The 26027-nt window shown below is 45.2% G+C and overlaps 2 protein-coding genes, 1 long non-coding RNA gene and 1 other non-coding gene across 5 annotated transcripts; all 4 read right to left on the bottom strand.

The window, feature by feature from the left end:
* Positions 1 to 12934: 12934 nt before the first annotated feature.
* LOC120668755 lies at positions 12935 to 15252 on the bottom strand. The gene is made up of 2 exons (XR_005672554.1): positions 14510 to 15252; positions 12935 to 13397 (listed from the first exon to the last, which is right to left on the bottom strand). It is a non-coding gene; the product is annotated as an uncharacterized LOC120668755 (long non-coding RNA).
* A 563-nt stretch (positions 15253 to 15815) lies between these two features.
* TRNAL-AAG lies at positions 15816 to 15896 on the bottom strand. Its single transcript has one exon. It is a non-coding gene; the product is annotated as a tRNA-Leu (tRNA).
* A 3687-nt stretch (positions 15897 to 19583) lies between these two features.
* Positions 19584 to 20472, bottom strand: LOC120668753 (protein METHYLENE BLUE SENSITIVITY 1-like). Its single transcript, XM_039948535.1, has one exon. The coding sequence runs from the start codon at positions 20322 to 20324 to the stop codon at positions 19989 to 19991; it is 336 nt and encodes a 111-aa protein (XP_039804469.1). The 5' UTR covers positions 20325 to 20472; the 3' UTR covers positions 19584 to 19988.
* Positions 20473 to 21036: 564 nt separating this feature from the next.
* On the bottom strand, positions 21037 to 24003 carry LOC120668752 (peptidyl-prolyl cis-trans isomerase CYP19-4-like). Of its 2 annotated transcripts, none has more exons than XM_039948534.1 (7): positions 23756 to 24003; positions 23404 to 23473; positions 22960 to 23007; positions 22849 to 22872; positions 22181 to 22363; positions 21520 to 21595; positions 21037 to 21395 (listed from the first exon to the last, which is right to left on the bottom strand). In XM_039948534.1, the coding sequence occupies exons 1-7, from the start codon at positions 23861 to 23863 to the stop codon at positions 21257 to 21259; spliced, it is 648 nt and encodes a 215-aa protein (XP_039804468.1). In that variant the 5' UTR covers positions 23864 to 24003; the 3' UTR covers positions 21037 to 21256. The 2 variants fall into 2 exon arrangements, with proteins under 2 accessions (XP_039804468.1, XP_039804467.1); XM_039948533.1 differs by having other exon boundaries at positions 23741 to 23952.
* Positions 24004 to 26027: the final 2024 nt, after the last annotated feature.

Genomic DNA, 26027 nt, shown 5'->3' with positions numbered 1-26027 from the left:
CATACATTCGTGGCATGCTCATTTCTCAAGCATCATCGCATTCATGTAGAGACCGTGACGCCGGAGAAAGAGAAGGGTAAGCCGGAGCCCATGGGAGACGATGCTTCTTTTGAGATCAAGGCAGGCACCTAAGCATTCTCTTATCCTATATTTTGGATCAATGAAGTTTATATATGTGTCTTGGTTGCGCATGAGTTACTATATATTTATGTATCAATGTTTGCTTAGAACCCATTCGATGCATTACCAACCTTGCTTAGGATATTCCCTCATAGTTGAGTATGGTTGATAGGAGTCACGAACAATATGCTTAGCCATGCTCAGCCTTAGTAGAAGACGAGAGGTGGCAAGGCACTGCCACTCGTGAGCTATAGGATGTTTGATTAATTCCATACTCCTAGATGATGATGAAATAAATGTGAGCAACTATGAATTGTAATTCAGACTTGGGCAAGAATGGTAGGGCCATGATGGAAAGGAGTCCAAATGGTTAGTCTTGCTTGAGTTGGTTAAGGATCGTCTCTTTGGTCGCTGGTCTCTTGAGCACCTGTTAGTACAAACCACATTCTTGATAATGGGAAGGCAAGCCAATTAGCATGAGTCACACCTTGCTTTGATCGGATTCGGTGCGGGTCGTGATGGAGTCTAATCGACGGTTTCGGTGCAATTGTCCTTCCCGACCGTTCGCTCATAGTCAGTTGTGCTTGTGTGAACGGTTGGGGTATGAATCAACTCTTATCCTTGGCCGTGGGTATGGGCGTTGGTCTTAGCCTCGTGTGGGTAAAGTTGTACCCCCCTGCAGGGTCTTTAATCTATTGCAATAGCCGCGCTCTCATACAGTGAGCACACTCTTTGAGGTTCGCACCATTGTAAAGTTTCGTGATGAGTTCATGGAAGATTGATCTCGAGTTGTATATGATCACTTTACTTATGCAATTGTATTGATGTATGACTTAGAAATTATAGATGCTTGTCTTTTGCTTATCACAACTTGATCAAAGATAGATGCCTTTTTGCAAAACAAATTAAATGTCATGACCTAACCTTGCTACTAACCAAATGCATTCTCCTTGAGGTCGCGATATATATACCCATGTTGGATAAGTCCTGCGAGTACCCCTTTGTACTCATGGTGCTATCGATAAGTTGATGCAGGTGATGCGCAACCAGAGGCCGTGTTCGGCTACTTCTACCCCACGGACGGAGGTGCGGGTGAGGAGTAGATGGCCGGTGGCTTTGTGAAGGGCACTGTCGGCATATAGTGTTTACCTTTTTATCTTGCAATGTATGGAGTGCTAGTAATAGTACTATCCTCTACAAAACTCTGAGACTTGATGTACTACACTTTAAACCCCTTTGTAATATTCACTTGTGTGTGGATGTGATTGTGTAATGGTATTGATGTTGTGCTAGTGGAGTGTGTTTAAATCCTGGGCGGTGCTCATGACACATTCCAAGGACTACCGTGGTTGGTTCTCTCTAATCGAGTTGATCAATGGACGATGACTCGATTAGGCGGGATCAACTTGGGTTGGTTCCTCACAGTGTGGTATCAGAGCTATGGTTGCATTCCATGCATGATTACCACTAAAACTTGGTGTGAGGCACGCTTAGAAACCTAATGGTAATCACTAATGATCAAGTACTTGTAAAAGTTTGACTTTTCTAAGGTTATATTTCTTCTATAGTGTATGTAACTCGTACCTCTCTTAGAGCTGATTTCCTCATCTCATGGGCTGCATATTAATCATTCCTAATATGTTCACTAACTCATCTTGTCTTGCTCATGATAGACGAACGGAAACTTGGGCCAATTGGTCATGGTGACTCGTGCTGAGGAGGCGGAAGGCTTTCGTCCCCTCCTTACCGAGATGCTCTGGAGAGGCAACTTCTCGCGGAGGCCGGAGTATTCGGTCTATGCGTGGGGACTTGGGCTGGACATGGTGGACTATGTTGCCACCGTGTTCATCCCAAGGCGCTTTGTTGAAGGGGTTGCGGAAGCCCATAATATCTTAGCACATGGAACTTCAATTGTGATGGCAATTCAAGAAGTGGCATACAAGGCCATGGCAATTCTCCGCCAAGAAGTGATCGAGTTGGAGTGTTACCCATTCACTCACTTCCCAATTCAAGGACCGTTGCGAGGTGTGAATGTGTTTGAGATGGGAATGGAAGGTACCACATTGTATGAAAGGCGTATGTTCAAGTTGGTGGCGGCACAAGACCGAAGCCTTCATTGCATCCGAGCTGAGCTAAGGGAGACAAGACACCGTTTCAATGGACTACAATGCGCCGTGGATCCATATGTTCGTATGGGACAAGTGCCTCATGGTGTGTTGTATGGACCCAATGACTACACTCCACATGAGGCGGCACCTTTGGAGTTCCGTTTTCCTCAAGTTCAAGGCATATACCTTCCTCAACCCATTGTGGGGCAAGCACGCATGTCTAATGGGCTACGTGTGCGCCGCTTTGCCCCCACAACCTTGACTAGGGAGATTATTTTTAGAGGCAAACATGCAGCTCTTACTCATCCGGAGAACCTCGAAGACACCAGATCCCCTCAATACCACCTCTTGGATGATTTCCCACCTTACTTCGCGAGAGGTCCCTATGGTCCATTCTAAAATATTTATGTAATCTTGTGGTGGTTATGAGTCTCCTCGAGCTATGTAACTCGTTGTAATGTACCGCTTATTTTATGTAATCGGATAGTTAATTGGTGAGACCGTGTGAGACACTAATTAGCTACGATGTCATGTATTGTACTATTATTATCTATGTGAACCTCCGTTATCCTAGTTGTGTGGCGTATGATTTATGTGTATGGTTGCGACATGTCATCATTTATCATCACTCACGCATATGTTTTATGGCACTATATGGCTTACTAAATATTGAACCATGGGTCTCTCATATGAATAATTCTCTAGTTGCTGTCCAAAATTTCTTGGTTCCATCATTCTTGATCCATCCTAGCTATGATGCCGATCTCTTTATTATTCTCACACATTTGTGGTTGATATATTGTATGGTTGTACAATTTCTCCTCGTGCAATTGTATTATATCAATTTTCCTTCTCCCGGTCGCTCACCTCATTTGAAGTTGGCGGCAGGATGGCTCAAGATGAAGGCGCCGGTGGTGATAACAACTTGCCCCCTCTTCCTCCGGTGCACCCCGCTCTCTTGGAAATTCTTAGGCGGTCGGAGGAGAGCCGGCAAGCTCAAAATCAAATTATACAAGCTCTTGTGCAAAATATGGGCGGACAAGGTCATGGTGGGCAACGTCAAGGGTATTCCGCTTTCATGGCCACCAACCCTCCTATCTTCCGTGGGTCCAAGGAGCCTCTAGATGCTGATTTTTGGTTGCGTGCCATAGAGCAAAAATTTAGTCTTATTCAATGCAATGATCAAGAGAATGTGAACTTCACGGCTCATCAACTTTGGGATGCCACGGGAGCTTGGTGGCATGGATATATGGCACAAGTTGCCGAAGGACATCAAATTACTTGGGCTGAATTTCGTGAAGCTTTTCGTGCTTATCATATCCCCAAGAGTGTGCTCAACATCAAGAGAGATTAATTCCGTAGGTTGCGCCAAGGCAACAAAACTGTGATGGAGTATGTCAACACTTTCAACTACCTTGCCCAATATGCTCTAGATGATATCAATTCGGATGAGAAGAAGCAAGATCGCTTCATGGATGGGTTATCTTTGAGGCTTCAATCTCATCTCTCTCTACTACTGACTTCCAGGATTTCAATGACATAGTTAGCAAGGCAATCAAGGCCGAGTACAAGATGAATGCTCTTGAGAATGAGAACTGCAAGATGGATGCAGAGAATCGCAAGCGGGCTGCTTCTTCTTCTTCTTCAACCGGTGGTAGCTCGCAACGTCTGCGCATGGGACCTCCTCCTCCTCCCCGTGCGCCCAGTTTTGGAGCTCCTCAAACCATGTGGATGCCAAAATGTCCTCCGACTCCCCAAGGTCAACCTCTGCGTGCTCCGGGACAGCCGGGAGGTGGTGGTGGAAATGCCTCCCTTGGGCCGTGCTTCAATTGTGGTGGTCAGGGCCACTATTCTAGGGATTGCCCCTCACCGAAGAAGAATAGGGCCAACAATGCTCCGAACCCTCAAGCTCCTCCTCCTCTTCGTCAAGCTGCAAAGGATGGGCAAAATTCCAAGCGTGGCAAGCTAAACCATATCACGGCGGAAGAAGCTAAGGAAGAGATGCAAGTTCTTGCCAAAGGATGCTAGCCCAGTTGGTTAGTCACTCCGGTGGCACCCCTCAGGTCCTGAGTTTGACTCCCCGTGGGAGCGAATTTCAGGCTGAGGGTAAAAAAATCCCCTCGCTGGTCCCGTGTGCCAAAGCACTAGTTGTGAGACGGCCCAGGTCGGCCTGAGGACCCTTACATGGCCCAGGCACAGTTCCCAAGGGCTACGTCTCCCAGTGTTAGGGCGGGGCCAGGGTTCGGGGATTTTCTCGTTCGGGGAAGCCGAGGCTTCTTCTTAAGTTAATACCGATTGGGCGGTCTTTCCCCACCCGGCCGAGTTTTAAGACATGCAAGTTCTTGTTGGTATGGTTTCCATCAACTCTAAACCTACTCGGGCATTATTTGATTCCGGTGCATTTCATTCATTCATGAGTAGAAAATTTGCCCTAGAACATAATTTTCCTATCCGGAATATTCCTACTCCGTTTGTCATTGATGCTCCCGGAGCCACATTAGTATCTAAAGAAGTGGTTAATCTAGCTCAACTTGATGTTTCGGGGCTGATTTTCATGGTAAACTTTGTGGTCATTCATTTAGAAGACTTGGATGTCATAATTGGATGAATTGGATGACTAAGCATGATGGGATTATTCGGTGCAACCCTCACTCTATTGAACTTAGGCACCCCTCCGGAAAGCGGGTTTATCTTTATCTTCATATGAAATTGGGCTCTCAACTTCATGCTCTAAATGCCACCATTATACCGGAGTTAGAGGCAATTCCGGTGGTGTGCGAATTTCTGGATGTTTTTTCCGAAGAATTGCCAGGGATGCCTCCCAACCGGGAAGTCGAGTTTGTTATTGAGCTACTCCCTGGAATGGCCCCGGTATCTAAAAGACCCTATCGCATGCCTCCCGATGAACTAGCCGAATTGAAGAAGCAATTGCAAATTCTTCTTGACAAGGGGTTTATTCGTCCGAGCTCCTCACCTTGGGGATGCCCGGTTCTATTTGTCAAAAAGAAAGATGGTAGCTTAAGGATGTATGTGGACTATCGACCGTTGAATGAAGTGACCGTGAAGAACAAATATCCTCTTCCTAGGATCGACATCTTGTTTGATCAATTAGTGGGTGCTAAATTCTTCTCCAAGATTGATCTTCGTTTGGGATATCATCAAATCAAAATTCGAGTGGAGGATATCCCCAAGACGGCTTTCTCTACTCGATATGGGTTTTATGAGTACACGGTTATGTCCTTTGGGTTAACCAATGCCCCTGCATACTTCATGTATCTCATGAATTATATCTTCTTTGAAGAGCTTGATGTCTTTGTGGTAATTTTCATCGACGACATTCTTATTTTCTCCAAGACCGAAGAAGAGCATGCCGAGCATATTCGCATTGTTCTTCAAAAACTTCGTGATCATCGTCTCTATGCCAAGTTTAGCAAGTGTGAGTTTTTGCTCAAGGAAGTGGCTTTTCTTGGGTATATTCTTTCGGAAAATGGTGTAGCTGTGGATCCAAGCAAGGTGAAGGATGTGCTTGATTGGAAGCAACCCCAAAATGTTAGTGAGATCCGGAGTTTTCTGGGACTTGCGGGTTATTACCGTAGGTTCATTGAAAATTTCTCCAAAATTTCTAAGCCCATGACTGAGTTGACTAAGAAGGGTGTGGAATTCAATTGGACCGATGCTTGTGAGAATGCCTTCCAGACCCTCAAGACCAAGCTCACTACTGCTCCTGTACTTGCTCAACCGGATATCACTAAAGGATTTGATGTGTATTGTGACGCATCCAGAATTGGACTTGGTTGTGTGCTTATGCAAGAAGGCCGAGTCATTGCTTATGCTTCATGTCAATTGAAGCGTCATGAAGAGAATTATCCTACCCATGATCTTGAACTTGCAGCCATTGTTCATGCTCTCAAGTTATGGCGTCATTATCTTTTTGGAAATTCTTGCAATATCTATACCGATCATCAAAGTCTCAAGTATATCTTCACCCAAGCAGAACTCAATATGAGGCAAAGAAAGTGGTTAGAATTAATCAAGGATTACAAATTAGAAGTTCATTATCATCCCGACAAGGCCAATGTGGTAGCCGATGCTTTGAGCCGAAAGGCACAATGCCATTGCTTGCGCACCCGATCCAGAGCTAGCACTCTTTGTCAAGATTTCCGGAGGCTAAATCTCTCTATGGTAGAGCATGGGTCGCTTGCTTCTTTAGTTATCACCTCTAATCTCATTGATGAAATCAAGAAGGCTCAACTTGAAGATAAAGGCATGATGAAGCTTAGAGCTGGAATCAATGAAGACAAGCTCAAGTGTTTCAATCTCGATGATCAAGGAATTCTTTGGTTTGGGAAACATTTGGTAGTTCCCAAGAACTTTGAGCTTAGAAAGAAAATTCTTGATGAAGCCCTTGAATCTCAATTTTCTATCCATCCGGGTAGCAACAAGATGTACCAAGACTTGAAAAAGAAATTTTGGTGGACTCGCATGAAAAGAAAGATTGCAAGATATGTGACCGAATGCGATGTTTGTCAAAGAGTGAAGGCCGAACATCTCAAGCCGACCGGAACTCTCCAACCTCTACCTATTCCATCTTGGAAGTGGAAAAATATATATGTGGACTTTATTACCGGACTTCCTCGTACTCTTCATGGGTACAATTCTATTTGGGTCATTGTGGATCGTCTCACAAAATCAGCTCACTTCCTTCCGGTGAAAGAGAGATATACCGTTGACAAATATGCCGAGCTCTACCTCACCAAAATTGTTTGTCTTCATGGAGTTCCTAAATCCATAGTCTCCGAAAGAGTTCCCCAATTCACCGCTCAATTTTGGAAAAGTCTACATGATGCTATGGGTACCGATTTTACTTTTAGCACAGTTTATCACCCTCAAACCGGTGGACAAACCGAGCGAGTTAACCAAATTCTTGAAGATATGCTCAGATCATGTGCAATTATTTATGGAAAGAGTTGGGATGAATGTTTGCCCTTTGCTGAATTTTCCTACAACAATAGTTACCAAGCAAGCATTGAGATGTCTCCATTTGAAGCTTTGTATGGGCGGGGTTGTAGAACCCCTCTCAATTGGTCGGAATCCGGAGAGCGAGTATAATTTGGCCCGGACATTGTTATGGAGGCCGAAGAGAAGGTGAAAACCATTCAAAAATGACTACGAGCGGCATAGTCTCGCCAAAAGCACTATGCGGATCGGCGTAAGAGAGAGTTATGTTTCAAAATTTGTGATCATGTGTATCTCAAGGTTACACCTTTCAAGGGCACCCAACGGTTTCAAGAGAAAGGCAAGCTTGCTCCTCGCTATGTTGGTCCATTTCGGATTTTGGCAAGGCATGGGGTTGTCGCCTATCAATTGGAATTGACACAATCTCTATCAACAATCCACAATGTATTTCACATCTCTCAATTGAAGAAATGTCTAAGAGTTCCCATGGAAGCCACCAATTATGAAGATCTTGATATCCAACCAATTCTTTTCTACAAAGAGCATCCTATCTGAATTCTTGATCGAGCGGAGCGCAAGACTAGAAACAAGACTACCAAATTTGTGAAAGCCCAATGGAGTCGCCATTCCGAGCGTGAGGCAACATGGGAACAAGAGGATCAATTTCGACAATCTTATCTCGATTTATTTGAGAACGAGTATGTGCACTCACAAATCCTCCCATTTATCTTACTCAACATCTTCTTATTGATCCTAAGTTGATTGTCACCAACTCTGAGAAATTTCTGTGTTGGATACTTTATACTTTGATAATGTCTTCATACTTTGATAATGTCCACTCTCAGTTGTGCTGTTTCTGGGCATTTTTTGTGACTCGCGGACAGTCCGGCCCTCTGCCGCGGACGGTCCGCCATACAAAATTCCAATTCCACCAGAGAGCTTGTTATCTGTGTTTCCCAGCCAAAATCATCTGCGGACGGTCCGGTTTTTAATCCCGGACAGTCCACCGTAGTTCCAAAATTTGTACCAAAACCCTCCCAGAAATATGTTGTTTCGCCAATTTCACCGGTAGACAGTCCGCTAGAATGGAGCGGACGGTCCGCAGTAGACTTGCCCAGATTTACACAGAACCAACCCGACACTTAGAGTTTTCGGCCTTCCACCGGCAGACGGTCCGCCATTTTGGACCAGACAGTCCGCCGTAGACAAACCCGGCACCTCACCGAGCACACCCTTCTGGTAATTTTTCTTCTCTGACCTCCGGATGGTCCGCACGATCACGCGGACAGTCCGCCCATCTATATGTCCTTAGCCAAATCTCGGGACGAGATTTTTCCAACAGGGGAGAATTTATAACAGCCCTATGTAAATTAACAGAAGAAACATGTCATCATGTGCATTGTTAAGCATTAAGCATATTTAGCTCACACATAGGAGAGAATTAAATCTTAGGCTAATCCACTGTTTTTAGTAGTGGTGGACAGTCCGCCCCGATTCGGCGGACGGTCCACAGTTCTGCCACGTGGCCGACCACGGTCAACCTCGGACACATCGACTTCCCCTGCCACATCACCCACCCGCGGACAGTCCGCGCCTCACTCGCGGACGGTCCGCTAGTGCATCTCCGATGCGTGTCATGCGCGCAGAGACTTGGCGCCACGTACCCCCTCCTCGCGGCCCCACTCGTCAGCCCGACCCTCTAACACCTGGGAGTCTCCTCCCAGCCTTCTCTCTCTCTCATTCACTCCCCTCACCTTCTCTCTCAAGCCCCAAGCAATAGAGAAGCTCCACCCTCTCCCCCACCATTGAAGCCCCTCTACCTCGCCGGAGCATCGCCGGAGGACGCCGGAGAACGACGTCGGCGAGCTGCACCACCCCGATCTCCTCTTCTTCCTTAGGGAGGAGCTTCCCCAACAAGCTTCTTCTTTTACTTCATCCCCTCCCTCAAGCTTCAAGCAAGGAAGACGACCCCAAGCTTCCCCAAGTCTTCCCCGTCGCCTTGGAGCCCTTGCCGGTACCCTACTCGACGCCGGTGAGTGCACCCCCTCCCCGATCCGTCCCCATTGACCTAGGATTTAAAGCCAAGAACTCACCTAGAGCACAAATCACCATTGATGACCTAGAGCTTCGAAACCCTAATGCATGTAGGAATTAGCTCCCAAAGTGAACCCTCTAAGCTTCCAGGAACCTTTAGGAAGAAACCCCACCCCAAACCTTGGCCGGAATCGCCGGCGGCGAACTCGCCGGTGAGCCTCGGCCGTGTCGCGGACGGTCCGCCCGACATGGACGGACAGTCCGCCAGCTCCCGACCAAACCAACAGAGTCTCTGCACGATTTCAGCCTTTCAAAAATTGAGAGGCGGACGGTCCGCTTAACCCACATGGACAGTCAACGATTTAGTCGGAGAGCATGTTTTCACCCCAACACGGTCCGCGACTGACTGGCGGACGGTCCGCCACTTGGTCCGCCGTTCAGACGGGGCGGTCTGCTTCCGTAACCCGGACGGTCTGCCCTTACCTGCTCAGCACCCATTCTCTCACGCATGAACAACCCACCCATGTTCCTTATGTCCAGCCTCTATACCATACTTTGGCTTATTAATACATGTGCCCTCGTGTCAATTGCACAGCATTGCATACATTCATGGCATGCTCATTTCTCAAGCATCATCATATTCGTGTAGAGACCGTGACGCCAGAGCAAGAGGAGGGTGAGCCAGAGCCCGTGGGAGACGACGCTTCTTTTGAGACTCAAGGCAGGCACCTAAGCATTCTCTTATCCTATATTTTGGATCAATGAAGTTTATATATGTGTCTTGATTGCGCATGAGTTACTATATATATATGTATCAATGTTTGCTTAGAACCCATTCGATGCATTACCAACCTTGCTTAGGATATTCCCTCATAGTTGAGTATGGTTGTTAGGAGTCACGAACAATATGCTTAGCCATACTGAGCCTCGGTAGAAGACGAGAGGTGACAAGGCACCGCCACTCGCGAGCTATAGGATGTTTGATTAATTCCACACTCCTAGATGATGATGAAATAAATGTGAGCAACTATGAATTGTGATTCGGACTTGGGCAAGAATGGTAGGGTCATGATGGAAAGGAGTCCAAATGTTAGTCTTGCTTGAGTTGGTTAAGGACCGTCTCTTTGGTCGCCGGTCTCTTGAGCACCTGTTAGTACAAACCACATGTTTGATAATGGGAAGGCAAGCCAATTAGCATGAGTCACACCTTGCTTTGATCGGAATCAGTGCGGGTTGTGATGGAGTGTGATCGACGGTTTCGGTGCACTTGTCCTTCCCGACCGTTCACTCATAGTCGGTTGTGTTTGTGGGTAAAGTTGTACTCCCCTGCAGGGTCTTTAATCTATTGCAATAGCCGCGCTCTCGGACAGTGAGCACGCTCTGAGGTTCGCACCATTGTAAAGTTTCGTGATGAGTTCATGGAAGATTGATCTTGAGTTATATATGATCATTTTACTTATACAATTGTATTGATGTATGACTTAGAGATTATAGATGCTTGTCTTTTGCTTATCACAACTTGATCAAAGATAGATGTCTTTTTACAAAACAAATTAAATGCCATGACCTAACCTTACTACTAGCCAAATGCATTCTCCTTAAGGTCGGGATATATATACACATATTGGATAAGTCCTGCGAGTACCCCTTTGTACTCATGGTGCTATCGTTAAGTTGATGCAGGTGATGCGCAGCCGGAGGCCGTGTTCGGCTACTTCTACCCCGCGGACGGAGGTGCGGGTAAGGAGTAGATGGCCGGTGGCTTTGTGAAGGGCACTATCGGCATATAGTATTTACCTTCTTATCTTGCGATGTATGGAGTGCTAGTAGTAGAACTATCCGCTGCAAAACTCTGAGACCACACTTTAAATTCCTTTGTAATATTCACTTGTATGTGGATGTGATTGTGTAATGGTATTGCTATTGTGCTAGTGGAGTGTGTTTAAATCCTGGGCGGTGCTCATGACACATTCCAAAGACTATCGGGGTTGGTTTTCTCTAATCGAGTTGATCAATGGACGATGGCTCGATTAGACGGGATCAGCTTCACAACATTAAAATGAAGTATTAGCTCTTTGGCAATCGCAAGCTGCAATCTGACCGAGCCCACATGCTTTGCACTCCAGCTTTTCAGGGCTTTTGCCTCTTCTTGCTTGATTGCTTTATGTAGTGTTGACTGCATTTTAATTTGGACCGGTTCTTGGCTTGCTCGGATATTTTTTTTCCCCCAAAAGGAATCGGTTGATCAAGATCGTCGGCGCTCGGCCATGGGGGATCATCTGAAGGCGCACAGGCCGGTGTCGATCGAGAAGATCGCGTTGCCGGATAAGAAGAAGGCCCTGTTCCACGCCGGCGCGCCGTCGCCGGGGCACCACCACCACGGCGGCGCCTCCTCCTCCTCCTCGCACGAGGCGCCCGCCGCGAGCATCACCACGCCGCGGACGGCCGCTGCGCCGCGAAGCAGCTCCACCTGCCGGGGAGCCGGCCCCCGCGCGTGCCTCTGCTCGCCGACCGTCCACGCGGGCTCGTTCCGGTGCTGGCTCCATCGCGGCATCGGCAGCGGCGCGGCGGCTTGTGACAGAACCGCCAAGTTAAACGGCTTAATTAAGCGTAATGGCCATCATTTGAACGCATCAGGCGCATTAGCTTAATTAAGTGTAACCTGACAGCCTGTTTCCAACCCATAGGCCGATCGAAACACACCAGAAGTCTCGCGCGACGGCGAGCACAGACGGTACCAGCATAATATAATTTCACAAAAATAGTTAATAATATAAATATTTACAAAACAACTTTAAATTTAGAATTTATATAAAATAAATGACAGCAGCGGATGAGAATATGACCTGAGAGGAAGAAATTTGATTGAGAACCAATAAAACAATACGATAATTATGAACACGCGAGGACGTCACATCGAGCCCACTGATGCGAATCCTGGTTAGCTTCTATACCTGAAATAGGGTAAACAACAAACCCTGAGTATACTAATACTCAGCAAGACTTACCCGACCAGTGGGTATAACTTAGCCCACATATCTAGACATGCACGGCCTTTGGTCAGTGGTTTGTTTTGCAGAACAGCAACTAGAGGTGTATCCTTACTTTCCATGTTTTAGCCGCATATTTTAAATAGATAAACTCTTACTAATGTTTGCCTGTCTAAACACTCAAGTTGGGACATACAAATTAAGATTCAGAATAGTATCCATTTAATGTTTCTAATATCCTATCTCATTTGCTACGGTGTGACAAAGAGACCAAGGCCCTCATAACCGCGAGACACGGCGAATCGATCCGATTTAACCTTGCAAGGTGGACCTAACCAACACGGCCCGTATTTGCCCCGTCGAACAATACAAACCAACCATTCCCCTCCCCGCCTCGAACTACAGGACCGCCCCACCAGCGTATAGTCAGCCGAGCTCAACGAGAGACCACCAAAAGTAAATACATGCATCCCAATTCTCCGCGACTACTCGACTCGCCCTAAGGGGTGGGAAGGAGTCCTGTACTTTCGAAGTAAGGCAGTACTCGGCTTACCGGTTTCGACTACCTCCTACTCCCGGCATGCAGTTAGTACAATTCAATCCCCGATCAGCACTGCCACAACGACCGGTCCTTAATCGACACGGGCGGGACTAAGACACACAGGAACCCTGTCCTGCTGCCATACCTATCCATCATCCCCGCCCGGTCTCACATCTGCATATCCATTTCAATCCATTTCTCAATTACTGAAGTATAACGACAATAATGTATCTTGCGAGTAACCGGCAATTACTCGGCTTCTAAAGTTTTCCTATATCTCGGGAGTGACGAGAAGTCACTCGTCTTCTATCGAGAACTTATTAAGCATAGCAGTTCTATCGTCCTATACATGCTAGTACAACTCCAGGAATCTAAGGATCATGCAACTAGGGTTCCAATCAACTCCTGAAACATAATGCACAAGTAATAAAAACGTATATAGATATCATAATTTAAAATAATCGGACATGCACCGGGGCTTGCCTGGGATTAACACTAAGTCAGTGTTAGTTAGATGACACTTGCTTGGCGAGTATTCCGGTCCAAGCATGTACTCCTGGTTCTTTGCCTCTTCTGGATATGTCCACCAAACATCGTCTTCGTGTTCTGTTCCAATATCACATCCTTCACGTGGTTCATCTATCGTACCTAAATGAGGTGCAATAATGCATATGTATGAATGCACAGAGGTACAATAGACAATGCATCAAAAAGAGCAAGCAAGACAAACACAAGGTCACGACTGAGCATCCATAAGCATGAGGTCATGAGCTAGCTTTAGCAAACATACAAATAATATCAAGCTTCAACAAGAGTTGCATGAGCAATATCTAACATGTTATACATGACTTATGATCACCAGAAAACATAGCATCCAACCCCAAATTAATTTATCTAAAGCCTTTCTTAATTTATTTAGATAATAAGACATATAGGCATATATATATGATCATACATGTAAAGTGCACAATAAATTCTACCAAAATCACAGTAGATCACCAATACTCCTAATAGTCTACTGCATAAATTTCACATGCTCAGGTTTTATATTTTATTGATTATAAAACAGACAAATCTTTATTGCACTTAATCGTGTGAGAGCAAGTTAAATGTAAAACTTCATATTTTCTATAAACACATGGCCATATTATATTTTTTAGACCAAAATAACATCATATAAGGGCAATGGAATCACATTTTCCATTTTTACACATTTCTATTATTTATAAACTATTTACTTAGCATTCAACAAGTTAAATCAAAAACTCGGTCATACTACCCTCAATTAACTTGATATTTTTACCACAGTGCAAACATCACAATAATAGCCTACCATAAAAATTTCATATCATTTAGAGCAATATAACTGCAGTTATGAAAAAGACAAGCAACACTAGCATTAAAACCTTAACAAGCATAAATCTATTTTTACAACAAATATTTTCAACTAACACCCATAATATTATGATTCCACTGCATAGATCTACTCACAAGGATTCCAAAACATCTTAATTTGCTATTTTACGATTTTTCTACTATTTTCTATGGATTTTCAAAGTTTCAAGCGATTTAGTCCCTGAAATACTATTCATATGAGTCTATGACAATGCAGAAAACCCCCTGCACTTGTTTCAATTGCTGCACGAAGTCCCTAGTCGCGAGTTGAAGCAGAGCAGCAAGGGGAAACGACGATTCCGGCGATGGGGATGCTTCCCGGCGACGAGGGAGGGGTGGGGGAGTATGAGGGCGATGAGGACTACCTGTAGGTGGGCTTGGTTGGGGTTGGGGGCGACCGGAGAGGGCCGGCGACGGGAGCAGTACCACAGGCGGTGATGGCGGCGGCGCTCTCGTCGACGGCGAGGCGGGTCGACGACGGGGAAGCCATGGGAGGATTCATTAGGGTCGGACGGAGTAGGGGCGCTCGGCGGTGCGGCGCAGGGGCGCGTGCGCCCGGCTCGCGACGAGCAGCAGCATGCCGGCGGCGGCATGGCTCGGAAACGAGCGCGGAAACTCGTGGAACGCGCTGGAATGAGGAGAGCATGAGCATTAGTGCCTCACCTAGCTTCGATTTGAGCCGCTAGACGAAGAAAATGGTGGCCGGAGCTAGGAGTTCCACGTCGAGGTGGAGCTCGATGGCCATGGATGGCTGGCGGCCGGAGAATCCTTGTTTCCCGGCCGTGCGGCGGTCGGGCTCATGTCAGAGGGGCTGAGGAGGAAGCTAGAGAGGTGAGGGAGCTTCGGTTGGCGGCGATTTGAAGATGGTGGGGCGGAGGCCGGGGATTTGGCCGGTGGACGGGAGCCGCACGAGCTCATTCGAGCTCTGCTCGAGGAAGAAGAAAGTAGAGGAAGGAGAGGGCAGTGGGCGAGCAGCAGCAGAAGGAAGGGGCAGCACGGCGGCAACGCGGGACACGCGGAACGCGCGCGTCGTTCGGCGGTGTCGTGGCCAAATTGGCCTTGGTGACCCCGGCAAATATCGGGGCGTTACACGGCTCCGGCCTCCACGAGATGAGCAAGAAGCCCGGCGGCGTATGACGACGATGCGGCGCGGGCGACGTCGACGACGGCGGGGTCGTGCCCGCAAATGCAAACACGGCACGAGGCGTGCCTGGGCGGAAAAAATTCAGGTGCGCCCGGAGCGCACAACTGCCTCCGTGCGCCCCTGGTCCCGATGCAGTTCGAGTTCCATCGGAGAGCACAGGATCACGTGTGGGAGCCAGATGTTGAAGCCGAGCCGAGCTGAGAGAGTGAGAGCCGGAGCTGAACTGGCCGTATGTCCATCACAGGTGTCAGATGCGGCTGCAGGGACATGTATACGTGTATATGCTATTAAAAAATTTGAGGTACATGCTCTTGGGAATTATATTATTTCAGAACAAGTAATGAGGAAAACTAGCTAATCAAAACAGCACAGGATGGCAGTATGAAAAAAAAACTGCATTATGAACTTGGCAATCTTATCGATAGGAAGGGTCTCTCTGGTCTCTGCGTGGGTCTGCACAGCAGCACAGTTGACAAAAATAGGCCTGAATTAACCCCAGTTGAAAACGGTAGAAAAAAATATGAAAATGTTGAGAGTGGGATTTGAACCCACGCCCTTTCGGACCAGAACCTTAATCTGGCGCCTTAGACCAACTCGGCCATCTCAACTGTTGAAGATGGATGTTGGACTAATACAATTAATTTATTAAATAGAGGAACATCCACAGACCCCACACTTCCGATGATGGGCCTCACACTTTCAGCTGGCGATCTGTAGCAATTGGCATTTCTGCTTACCAAAAAGATACGGAAACTACCATGTTACAAGGGTTATCGACTCCTTAGAGCAGCTTCAAGAAAAAAAAAAGGCAATACACTTGTGCATTTTTCAACGGGCTGACTAGTAATTTGCATTTCGGTTAACCAAAAGTGGATGCGCAAATGACACCACGTTTACAACAAAGGTAGATGGACTATCAACTCCTTAGTGCTGCTTCAATACAATGGCAGTTACAAGGATTTGCAGTAACCAAACCACTTGTTTAAAGATGTCCTTGCACTTGCAGCAACAAACCCACTCGACGTTCTGATAGATGGATCCGAGCATCTACCAACAGCTGCACACCTACATACAGAAAATGGATAATGACTACTGCCTACACATCTGGATGATGTCTACTTTCCTATATGCTGTACTCCAGTGATCACTCAGACTGGCAACGAATTAATCAGCCGAGATACCATCCGGCACAACCGTAGTTTCACCGTGCAACCAGGTTGCAGGTTCCTTATAGAAGCCATGGTCTCATCTACGCTTGCCTGTGCTAGCGTTGTCTGTGTTTCGCAAACCTTGATCGGCAGTTCAGATGGGTCGGAAGGATAGACCGAGCTGTTCCAAATCAAACAAGGTTTAGCAAAGTATACAGTATAGCAATGTAGAAATAAGGTTTAGTCATACTAGACGAACAGGTTCAAGTCTGTCATGTCGATGATGAAAGCAAACTTCTTGCTGCTCTTGAAGCTCATGAAGCAATAGCGGAGGCCAAGTTCACCTAATACACAAAACAGCACAAACATTAGTAGCTATTTAGTTCCTGGTTAGGGTAGATGGTGTACTGCAGCTAGTCAGAACTTGATCTGCAATTGGTGCCATTTATGCTTCTTAGAAGCTCCCTTCGTTCCAAATTAGTGGTCGTTTTGGCATGTATCTAGAAATAGCATGTATCTAGGTGCATAGAAAGAGCTATGTCTTTAGAAAAGATAAAACGACATACAATTTGAAACCGGAGGGAGTATTACATTAGAGAATTTAATATAAAGTCGGCTTAACACATGCTACATATAGCAATAACCCGAAACCATTGTTTCAATCAAGTGATGTTTTTCTCTGTTTCTTTCAGATGCACTTTTGTCTATAAAAATATGGAGAAATCTCCATTTCTGCATTGAGACAACAGTTTTACTTGACAGCTATTGCACATCACCCACCTCCTCTCAATTAACGTTCTCAATTAACGTAAGAAACAACTGCTTATGCATTTCATCCCATTTGCACCATCTCTGCAAGTCTTTTGCCTTGATCAAACACCTTTGCGTGGGCAAACAAACTAGCTGTCCTATACTTTCTAAAGCTCGTCCTCAGAATCCGATGTCAGCACAAGTCAGCAAAATGTTTTCTCATGAGAGCATTTTTTGTCTGCACTCGAATGCGTTCTTCTGATCGTCTCTACTTCCCAGTTCACCCAACTAGTAACTTTGCAGTCGCCTATCTAAACTCAAAAGACATGCATCATCTATTATTATTGTCGTTGTTAACTTGCATTTATCTTTTGCGTCAGATTGTTCTTTCAAGCATAGGAACCTGACGCTGCAACATGATTGAACTTTCAAGCATGCGAACTGAAGCTGAACCATACTTATTTTGTACATTCAGGACAAAATCAAAATATTACTCTAGGGCCGATATCCTCCCTCTGTTTCAAACCTTGTCCACAGCTCCAGCAATCTAATTTTTTTGTGCAGTTGCATAGTGTAAGATATGCATACTAGAAAGCATATTTTCATATTACGTAGAGTAAGATGTGCATAATAATAAATATATTTTCACTAGGAAGCATATTGTACATAACTGCTGCTTGCTGACCAAATTTTATACAAATGGTTAACGTTTTGAGAAGTGAAAAAAAAATTCAACCGAGTTTCATAATTTGCATGCCTTGCAGCTTGTCATTTGGACATTTGCTCCAGATGCTATCCAATGGAAGTTCATACCAACTTATTTAAGCATCAGTTGTCGTGAATGGCAGCATTGCCTATCGTCAACACGATGGTATCTGTTTGCGGGTATGAATTAGTGCAAGACAGGTGACCCCAGGTTGGAGTATTCAAGGTACCAAGTAAATGGATAAAAAGTCCAGTTAATTTGAGGAAGCATTGCAAAGTTGAAAAGTATATCCTAGATTAAATGATTGTACTCTTGAACCCACAAAAAAAAAAAAAACCCAACAACTCCAAGGTGAACTGAAAATTATATATGAATATAAACTAAAAAAAAAAGGATACAGCGTCATCCATTATGCTACTCATCTAATATGAATGCCTTTCAGAACACTGGGACTTTGTGTACAAAAGGATAAGGATCATGTTGGGTTAATGAAATGTCTGCAAAAATTGTAAACTTGACCAAACTGCAAACACGACAACATGTAGTTAACCATGTGCAGAGGAACTCAAATCACTAGATAAATAAGTATTGTATGTGTCCTTGTACCATTGACTGCAACTCCAGTATTTGCATATCACTTGCTAAAACAAAAACTTCCTTTCAGCTTCTAGTCCCAATACTGCAATACTTCTTAAGGTAAGTCAGGTGAACACTTCTGTAACGACAAATCCTACGTGAGAATGAAAATAATACTCCAAGTGCATAGCACCACGTTTAAAGAAAATTAAAAGGGGGATAAGTTAAATAGCTTCACCCATGTCCATGTGTTTCAGAACTTGTCTAGCAGGTAGCAGCAAACAGCATTTGGTAACTAACTCATACACCAATGCTTCAAGCACATCATTGCCTAATTTTGGATGATCAGCTTTACAAAAGGATATGTTTGCTGGTACAAATTAGTGTAATACAAGTAATCATGATCGCAGTAGTTACCAAAACAAATGAATAAATGTTCAGTTACACTGAGGGGTCATTGTAACTTATAAGCTTGGGACTTGGAAGACCTTAAATCTGTACATCGCTGAAACGGCATATACAACTTCAATTGACAGTCTGGTCATTCTGGTGATGCAATATTATCATGACCCAGGAGTACTGCATATACACCTCAGGAGGCCAAGTAGAAATTACACCAGATAATGGTGCATAAATACTGATATGGCATACTAATCATGGTAAACAAACAACAGATGGTTATCCATTAGCTACTAATCTCTCATGAATGCCTTTCAGCACATTGTCTAGAAATCCATGTTGGAACTAGGAAACACCTAATACCCATGCAAAATAGCAAACTCTGCCTAAAGACAAACTCAAGACATGTGGAGGAATTCAAAATCACTAGATAGAACAAAGCAATGTCCTTGGACCATCGACTGCAACTCAAAATTTTGGCTATCACTCATATGGTCAAACTAGACAACTATCCTTCAGTTAGTCACAGCACTGCAACTTGTTAAAGGTGAGTTTTTTTTAAAGGTAGAGATACAAACTATTATCCCATGGAGAGGCAATTATCCTTAGAAGTCCGAGGGAATAAACAAAATAGGTAAGAAGTGGGTAGAGTATATTCGACAATATCAATTATTTACAGATGAAAAGATAAGATTTGACTCATGAAACCCTGACTGTAGCAAAACACCCAACAATTGCCAAAACAATATTAATTGTCCAACTTCACTTCCCAGTAAAAGAAAATAAACAAGCAACATATTTGTGCCATTGATCCAGGAGACCCGATCGACATTAACAGTACTAGCAGCCGTCACCAGCATCACGGCCAAGCAACACATAATTAAACGCGCCAAGTTGCCGGCGACGAGATTGAAACAAATAGGCAGCGAAGCCATAGCCACAGTATAGTTAACACGTCTATCACATGACACATGTAGCAGCAGTAACGAAAAGTAGCAGCAGACTAGTAGTACACCGCAGGCTGACCGCGGCAGCCACCGGAGGGCCGGAGGTAGTAGTTGATTGATTATAGATCGGGTTGGTGGATGCGATTGGAATTGCAGGGAATTACCCCAAGCAAGCTACTTCTTGAGGCTGCCGCGGATGCCAGGCTTGGGCTTGGAGGAGGAGGTGGCCTCCCCGGCGCCGGCGGCGGGGGCGGAGGAGTGGAGGTTGAGGAGCTTCTCCGGCTCGAAGGGGAGCTTGGGGTGGCGCGCCTCGTGATGGATCTGCATGGACTTGATGTCGGGCGCCGGGGTGCGGCAGAGCGGGCAGGCCAGCTTCGCGTGGCCGCCCTTGACCTGCCCCAGCCGGTCCGCCTGCCCCGCCTTGCCGCCGCCCCGGTTCGTCGTCGCCGCGTCGATCTTCGCGGCGATCTCCTTCGCCGTGTGCTTCTTCGGCTTCGCCTTGCCCGTCATCGCCGACAAGCTCCTCTCTTCCCTCTCTCGCCGCCGCCGCCGCCGCCGCCGCCGCGCCCTTTCCTAACCCTACTTGCGTTTGTGTTCTTCGCGGTGATAGGCGAGAGGGGGAACGGACCGGGGCCGCCAATTATTAGGTTCCTGCGGGCGCCCACGGCTCCTCCCCGCGGCGGCAGTGAACCTCCATCCGCCGTCGGATCTGGAACTCGCGGTCCTGATGTGTGGGCCCCAAGTCCCAGGGTTGCCTTTTTGTTTTAAAGAATGGTTGTCTCTCTGTATCTGGAAATTGTTTAGTGCAGGACATAGAGCGTTCAATGGGCCATGGCTCGTATGCCTGATATTTTCGTCTACTATCAAATTCAAGTTCTTAGATATCTGCTGAAACCGTATGCAAAAATTAGGCGTCATTTTAGCCTAATTCAAGAATCCTCTAGTTCCCAACTGCAGGATGTATGACAACATGATGCCATTGCTGGAGTCCATTTTTTTTCTTAAAAGAAAGTAGGGATGATGGAGGTAAGAAAAATGAAAGAGGTAACCAGTTCAGTTTCCAATCGATAGGAAGCACATGAGAGTAGAAATTAAAACTGTTCAAGCTATTATCAATGCTTGCAGTCTTCTTGATTCCATGGAGTCTTCACCCGACGAATTTCAGTCAAGCTCATTCGATTCAATGTACTATTTTAACTTCTGAAGATGGCGAAGCGGCAAATAAACAACCACAGACTTCTGACAGATAAAACTGAAAACAACGCAAAAACGAAAGAGCATTCGGTAGTTCATCTTTAAAACTTTCCAACTAAGTAAATAAGCAAATCCCTGCAGTAAAGAGAAACTGGCATAGACCAATTTCGGCACAACAGACCACTATAGCAGTTCTAAAAGACATACCGACAGCAACTTATTTTTCATCAGAATATCAGTATATCTCATCACATTGGCAGCTCGCCGCTATCTGCTATGACAACCTTGCTCTTTGGTTGCCCACTCTGCCGGCCTTCAGCTTCAACCTTGTAGACGACATCCATTCCAGACAGCACCTTGCCAAACACAACATGCTTCCCATCCAACCTAGCACACATAAAAACAAGTGTGGTAGATGATCAGCATATCTCTTGAATGGATTAAGACATTCTTCAGTCAAAATTGGAGACAATCAGTTCACTATAACAAAGACCACTTAATATTTACTTACCAGCTTGTGGTTACAGTGGTGATGAAAAACTGGGATCCATTTGTATCTCTCCCAGCATTGGCCATGGACAAAAGGCCTGATCCAACAACCAGTCAACCAACAATTAATGGATTTAACAAGCTTAATACAACAGCAACAACAAAACCTTTTGTCCCAAGCGTGTTGGGGTAGGCTAGAGATGAAACCCAAAAGACAAAGGTCATGGTTCAGACACGTTGATAGCTAGTCTCCAAACACTCCTATCTAAAGCTAGCTCCTCAGAGATATCCCAATCTTTAAGGTCTCTCTTAACCGACTCGTCCCAAGTCAGCTTAGGTCTACCTCTACCCCTCTTTACCTTATCAACACACTTTAGCACCCCACTACGCACCGGCGCCTCCGGAGGCAAACCATCTCAACCGATGTTGGATAAGTTTCTCCTCAATTGGTGCCACCCCTACCCTTTCTCGAATAGCTTCGTTCCAGACTCTTATCTCTCCTTGTGTGCCCGCAAAACCACCGTAACATCCACTTGAATTAAAACATTCCTCGGCATCAATGGGATTTTCAATAAAAAGAGCTAATCAAGCTCCTAGAAACCACTCATACAATGTCTAAGTCAAAAGTAACAATAAGGTCATAAGCACAGGGTCAAGTATAAAATTCCAAGACAGTTGATCACCTGGCCCAGTGTGCTTGATCTTGAAGTTCTCATCAGCAAACTTCAAGCCATAGATGGATTCACCACCCCTTCCATCACCAAGAGTGAAGTCACCTCCTTGGAGCATGAAGCTGGGGATGATTCTGTGGAATGTACTTCCCTTGTAGTGGAGAGGTTTGCCACTTTTGCCAACTCCTTTCTCTCCTGTATACCAAGAAAGTTGAGTCACATTAAACCAAATGCAAACAAGTGAATTGAGCCTATTTTGTAAGACAACACTCAGAAAGCTATTTGATAGGTTATAGAACCAATCACTATTCAGAATGGGACATCTTTTGATTATATGTAATAAATAATGGTATTTTATACTTATATATGATGAATGCAACAACACATATTGTAATTTGGTTACTCATTTTCACTTTTTCCCATAAAATAAGATTCAGAATGTGCAAATTTGTTTGTTTGCTTGCTTGTTTGGAGAAGCATGCGAACTTTGACTTTTTTTTGTGAAAAAAGTAACTTTGACTGGTTAAGCTACTTGAAAATGAGACAAAACTATTTCATGCCACATGAAAAAAAAATTGTTTGGATGGTGCAGGTCTAATTAAGTCTGCCAAATTTCCACGAGATTAATCATCTCAAAACTCCAACAAGCGGATTGGGTAATAACAATGTTCTTAACATACCTGTGCAAAGCGCTCGGAAGTTTTCTGTAGGAAAAGGAGATGTAGGGATGATTAGTATTTCTTTTGTCTCACAAGAAAAGAGTTATGCATTGAGAAATAGGTGGATAATACCTGCTGTTTTAGGAACAGTCTTCCCGAAGAGTCCCATGACAATCCGACCTGTTACAGTTAAGAAGATAACATCAATGGGTCAGTCAGTTAATAACTGGAGCAATATTCGGACACAAACATACGTCATGTCTGCATTTTTCCTTGATACAAACAAGACCAAAGAAATCATGCCAACAAAATATACAGACATCAAATCGTGATCAATTTTGGATAATCCTAGTAGCAGCAATCACTCTAAATGACATACAACAGAAGCAATTCACTTCATACTATGCTTAATGGTGGTAGACCAGATGATATCAATCCATGTGTAAGTGTAACATCAGTATTGGGACCAAGATGGCTGGACAAGAAGACATTCTAAAGTTGCCCTTTTACTGCACAGAGATGCGGCATCGCGTGCTGATCTGACAGTGGAACAAGAGAAAGCCAGTCACCACAAACCTGCGGGCTTGCCGTCAATCTCGATATCGAAGTAGACCTTGTTGGTGACCTCCGTCAGGTCCTTCTTCGCCTGAAACCCAGAAAAAAATAAATTCAGGATGCACACCATATATCCAACTATCCATACAGAGACGACGGATCAGCAACAAAACACACTGGTCAGCAACTTTGGATCCGAATCTAACAGATTCAGACACTGCCGCAACCGTCGCAAATAATCAAATCGACTAATAGCTAGAGCTGTCGCGCGTGCTAATCAGATCAGATCGCGCAAACAAACACGCAGAGAGAAGAGGAGGAGAGGTGCAAAATATGGGCAGGTGGGCACGGGACGGACGAGGATGACGAGCACCTGGGCGAGCGTCAGGGCGGCGGCGGCGAGCGCGAGCCACAGGCACACCCTGGCAGGGCGCCAGGCGGCCCGCGCCGCAGCGCTCCTCCTCAACCCGCTCGCCGCCATCTCCGGTCGGTGCTCTCCTCCTCGTCGCCGCCGCCGATGGGGTCCAGAGAATTCTACTAGATCTGGTTGGCTGCTACACTCCGAAGTCCACGAGGCCACGACCAAATATGCGGAGGAAGAAGAGTTGCTGCGCTGGCTGACAAGTGGGGCAGACGCGAGAAGTCAGTCCCACATGTCGGAGAGTTGGTTGCTGGTTTGTGTTGTTCTGTGATCGAGTTGTTACTTGTTAGGTTCAGGGCAGGTTCAACACAATTTCATATTTTGTTAATAAAAAAACTCGACTTTGATGGCACTAGTGATAAGAAGAAAAGACAAAATTTGAACTTAAAATTACTTGAATATTTCTTTGTTTCAGAAATAATATACTCGAACATAGATGGTAGAAGTGTACACTACACCTCCCATCGTCTCGAGCTAGTTCAGTTCTTTCTTTCTTCTTGATCATAATGACTAGATCACTTCTTTCTTGTTAAGCATTATTTTTTCCCTCTCTAAACAGAAAACATAGCCCGTGGTACTCCCTCATTCTAAATTGTAAGTCATTCCAACTTTTTTGGAGTAGAAACCGGCTCGGACCCAAGCAAATAAATCAGACCACAAACAAATAATTCCACACTGAAAAAAACTATATTTGGTTTCTTGATATATACAGTATATAGTACGTCCATCAAAGATAAATGTATTAGTTCATTACACAGGTCATCAGATATTCAGCTGTCCGCTGCTAGCTATAACCACTTTTGGCCTTGAGCACGCCTGTCGACTGGCCTTCAGCCTCAATTTTGTGGACCACACCACCTTGCCAAACACGACGTGCAGCCCGTCCAACTTCTTTGGCAACCTTTGCAAAAAAGAGGAAAAAAAAAAGGAAAAAAGGCGTGATCAGCCAACGCACAATGTACCTGAAAAAAGGTGGAAAAAAAACTTGTGTAGAAATATTCAGAAGATCTTACCAGTTTTCTTTCACAGTGGTGATGAAGAACTGGGAGCTGTTTGAATCTTTCCCGCGATTGGCCATGGAAAGAATACCTGTAACACAACGCGGTTGATCGGACCATGCGTGAGCACATCTCCTTCTTCCATGGAAGTGTTTCTCATTGCCTTTTTAGACCGAGAAGACCATTCAGCCCTGCTTTGATTGAAAGCAAAGATATGTAATACCTGCAGTTTTAGGAACCTTCTTCCAAAAAAAAAACCCCCCAAGACAATCTGGCCTATGACAACCAAGGATCATCCAAACGCTAATTAGAACTGTGAATCTCAGCATCGAATTTCGGCGATGGCCACCGTGCACGAACCCGCAGGCTTGCCGTCGATCTGGATATCCAAGAAAGTCCTGGCTGATACCTACGTCCGGTCCGAGTCTGGTTTATTCGCCTGAAGAACAACAATAGCGGCATGAAGAAAGGAAGAATCGAAAGATGATGCCGCGAGAGTAATGGGTGGCCGGGCGCGACGGCGCAGGCGCTCACCTAGACCAGTATTCAGGCGCTGTCACCTGGTCGCTCGTACGTCCTGTTTGTTTGAGCTTGAGGATAACTTTTCAGCATTAAAATCCAGAAGCTCAAACAAATAATAAACTTCTCGTGTTGGTTCTGGAAAATCAAAAGTTCAGAAAAGCTAAGTTTAAATGTAAGCTGAAAAGCTAAGTTTTTTGAGATTTTTGGAGCTCTTTGAGTCAGAAAGTTAATAGTATCATATCTAAAAGTTATTATTAACTTTTCAAAAACAAAAAGTCAGTATCAACTTAAAAAATAAACTCTGAAAACTACAGCTCAAACAAACATGCCAGGAAGGAATAGTGATCGTCGTTGGAGCTGTCCGTTGGCTACCAATAGAGTCGTTAAACGGCGTGCCCGTATTGCATCAGGCTAAGCAGGTCATCAATAGCTTGGACTTGCTATACTGGGGTATGAGCATCAAATTCAAATGGCTGGCACCTATAATAAATAGCCGTAGTTACAACTTGCAAGGAAATACTTGAATGGCTAATCAACTCAAGTAATGTTGGGAAAAAAAAGCCCCGATTACGTTTCTCTGACACGTGGCCCAGATCATCTTCCTCTTCCTCTTTGGCGCCCTCCACAACCACCACCGTCAAGCAAACAGTGTTTAGGAAGGTATTCACGTTAGCAGGACACAGGGTGGTCTCTGTTGGAGTAAT

This window comes from Panicum virgatum, chromosome 4N (genome assembly GCF_016808335.1).
Source record: "Panicum virgatum strain AP13 chromosome 4N, P.virgatum_v5, whole genome shotgun sequence".
In the NCBI taxonomy this organism is placed as follows: Eukaryota; Viridiplantae; Streptophyta; class Magnoliopsida; order Poales; family Poaceae; genus Panicum; species Panicum virgatum.
Note: the sequence above shows the minus strand (reverse complement) of the source record. Positions and strands in the feature narration are given on the sequence as shown.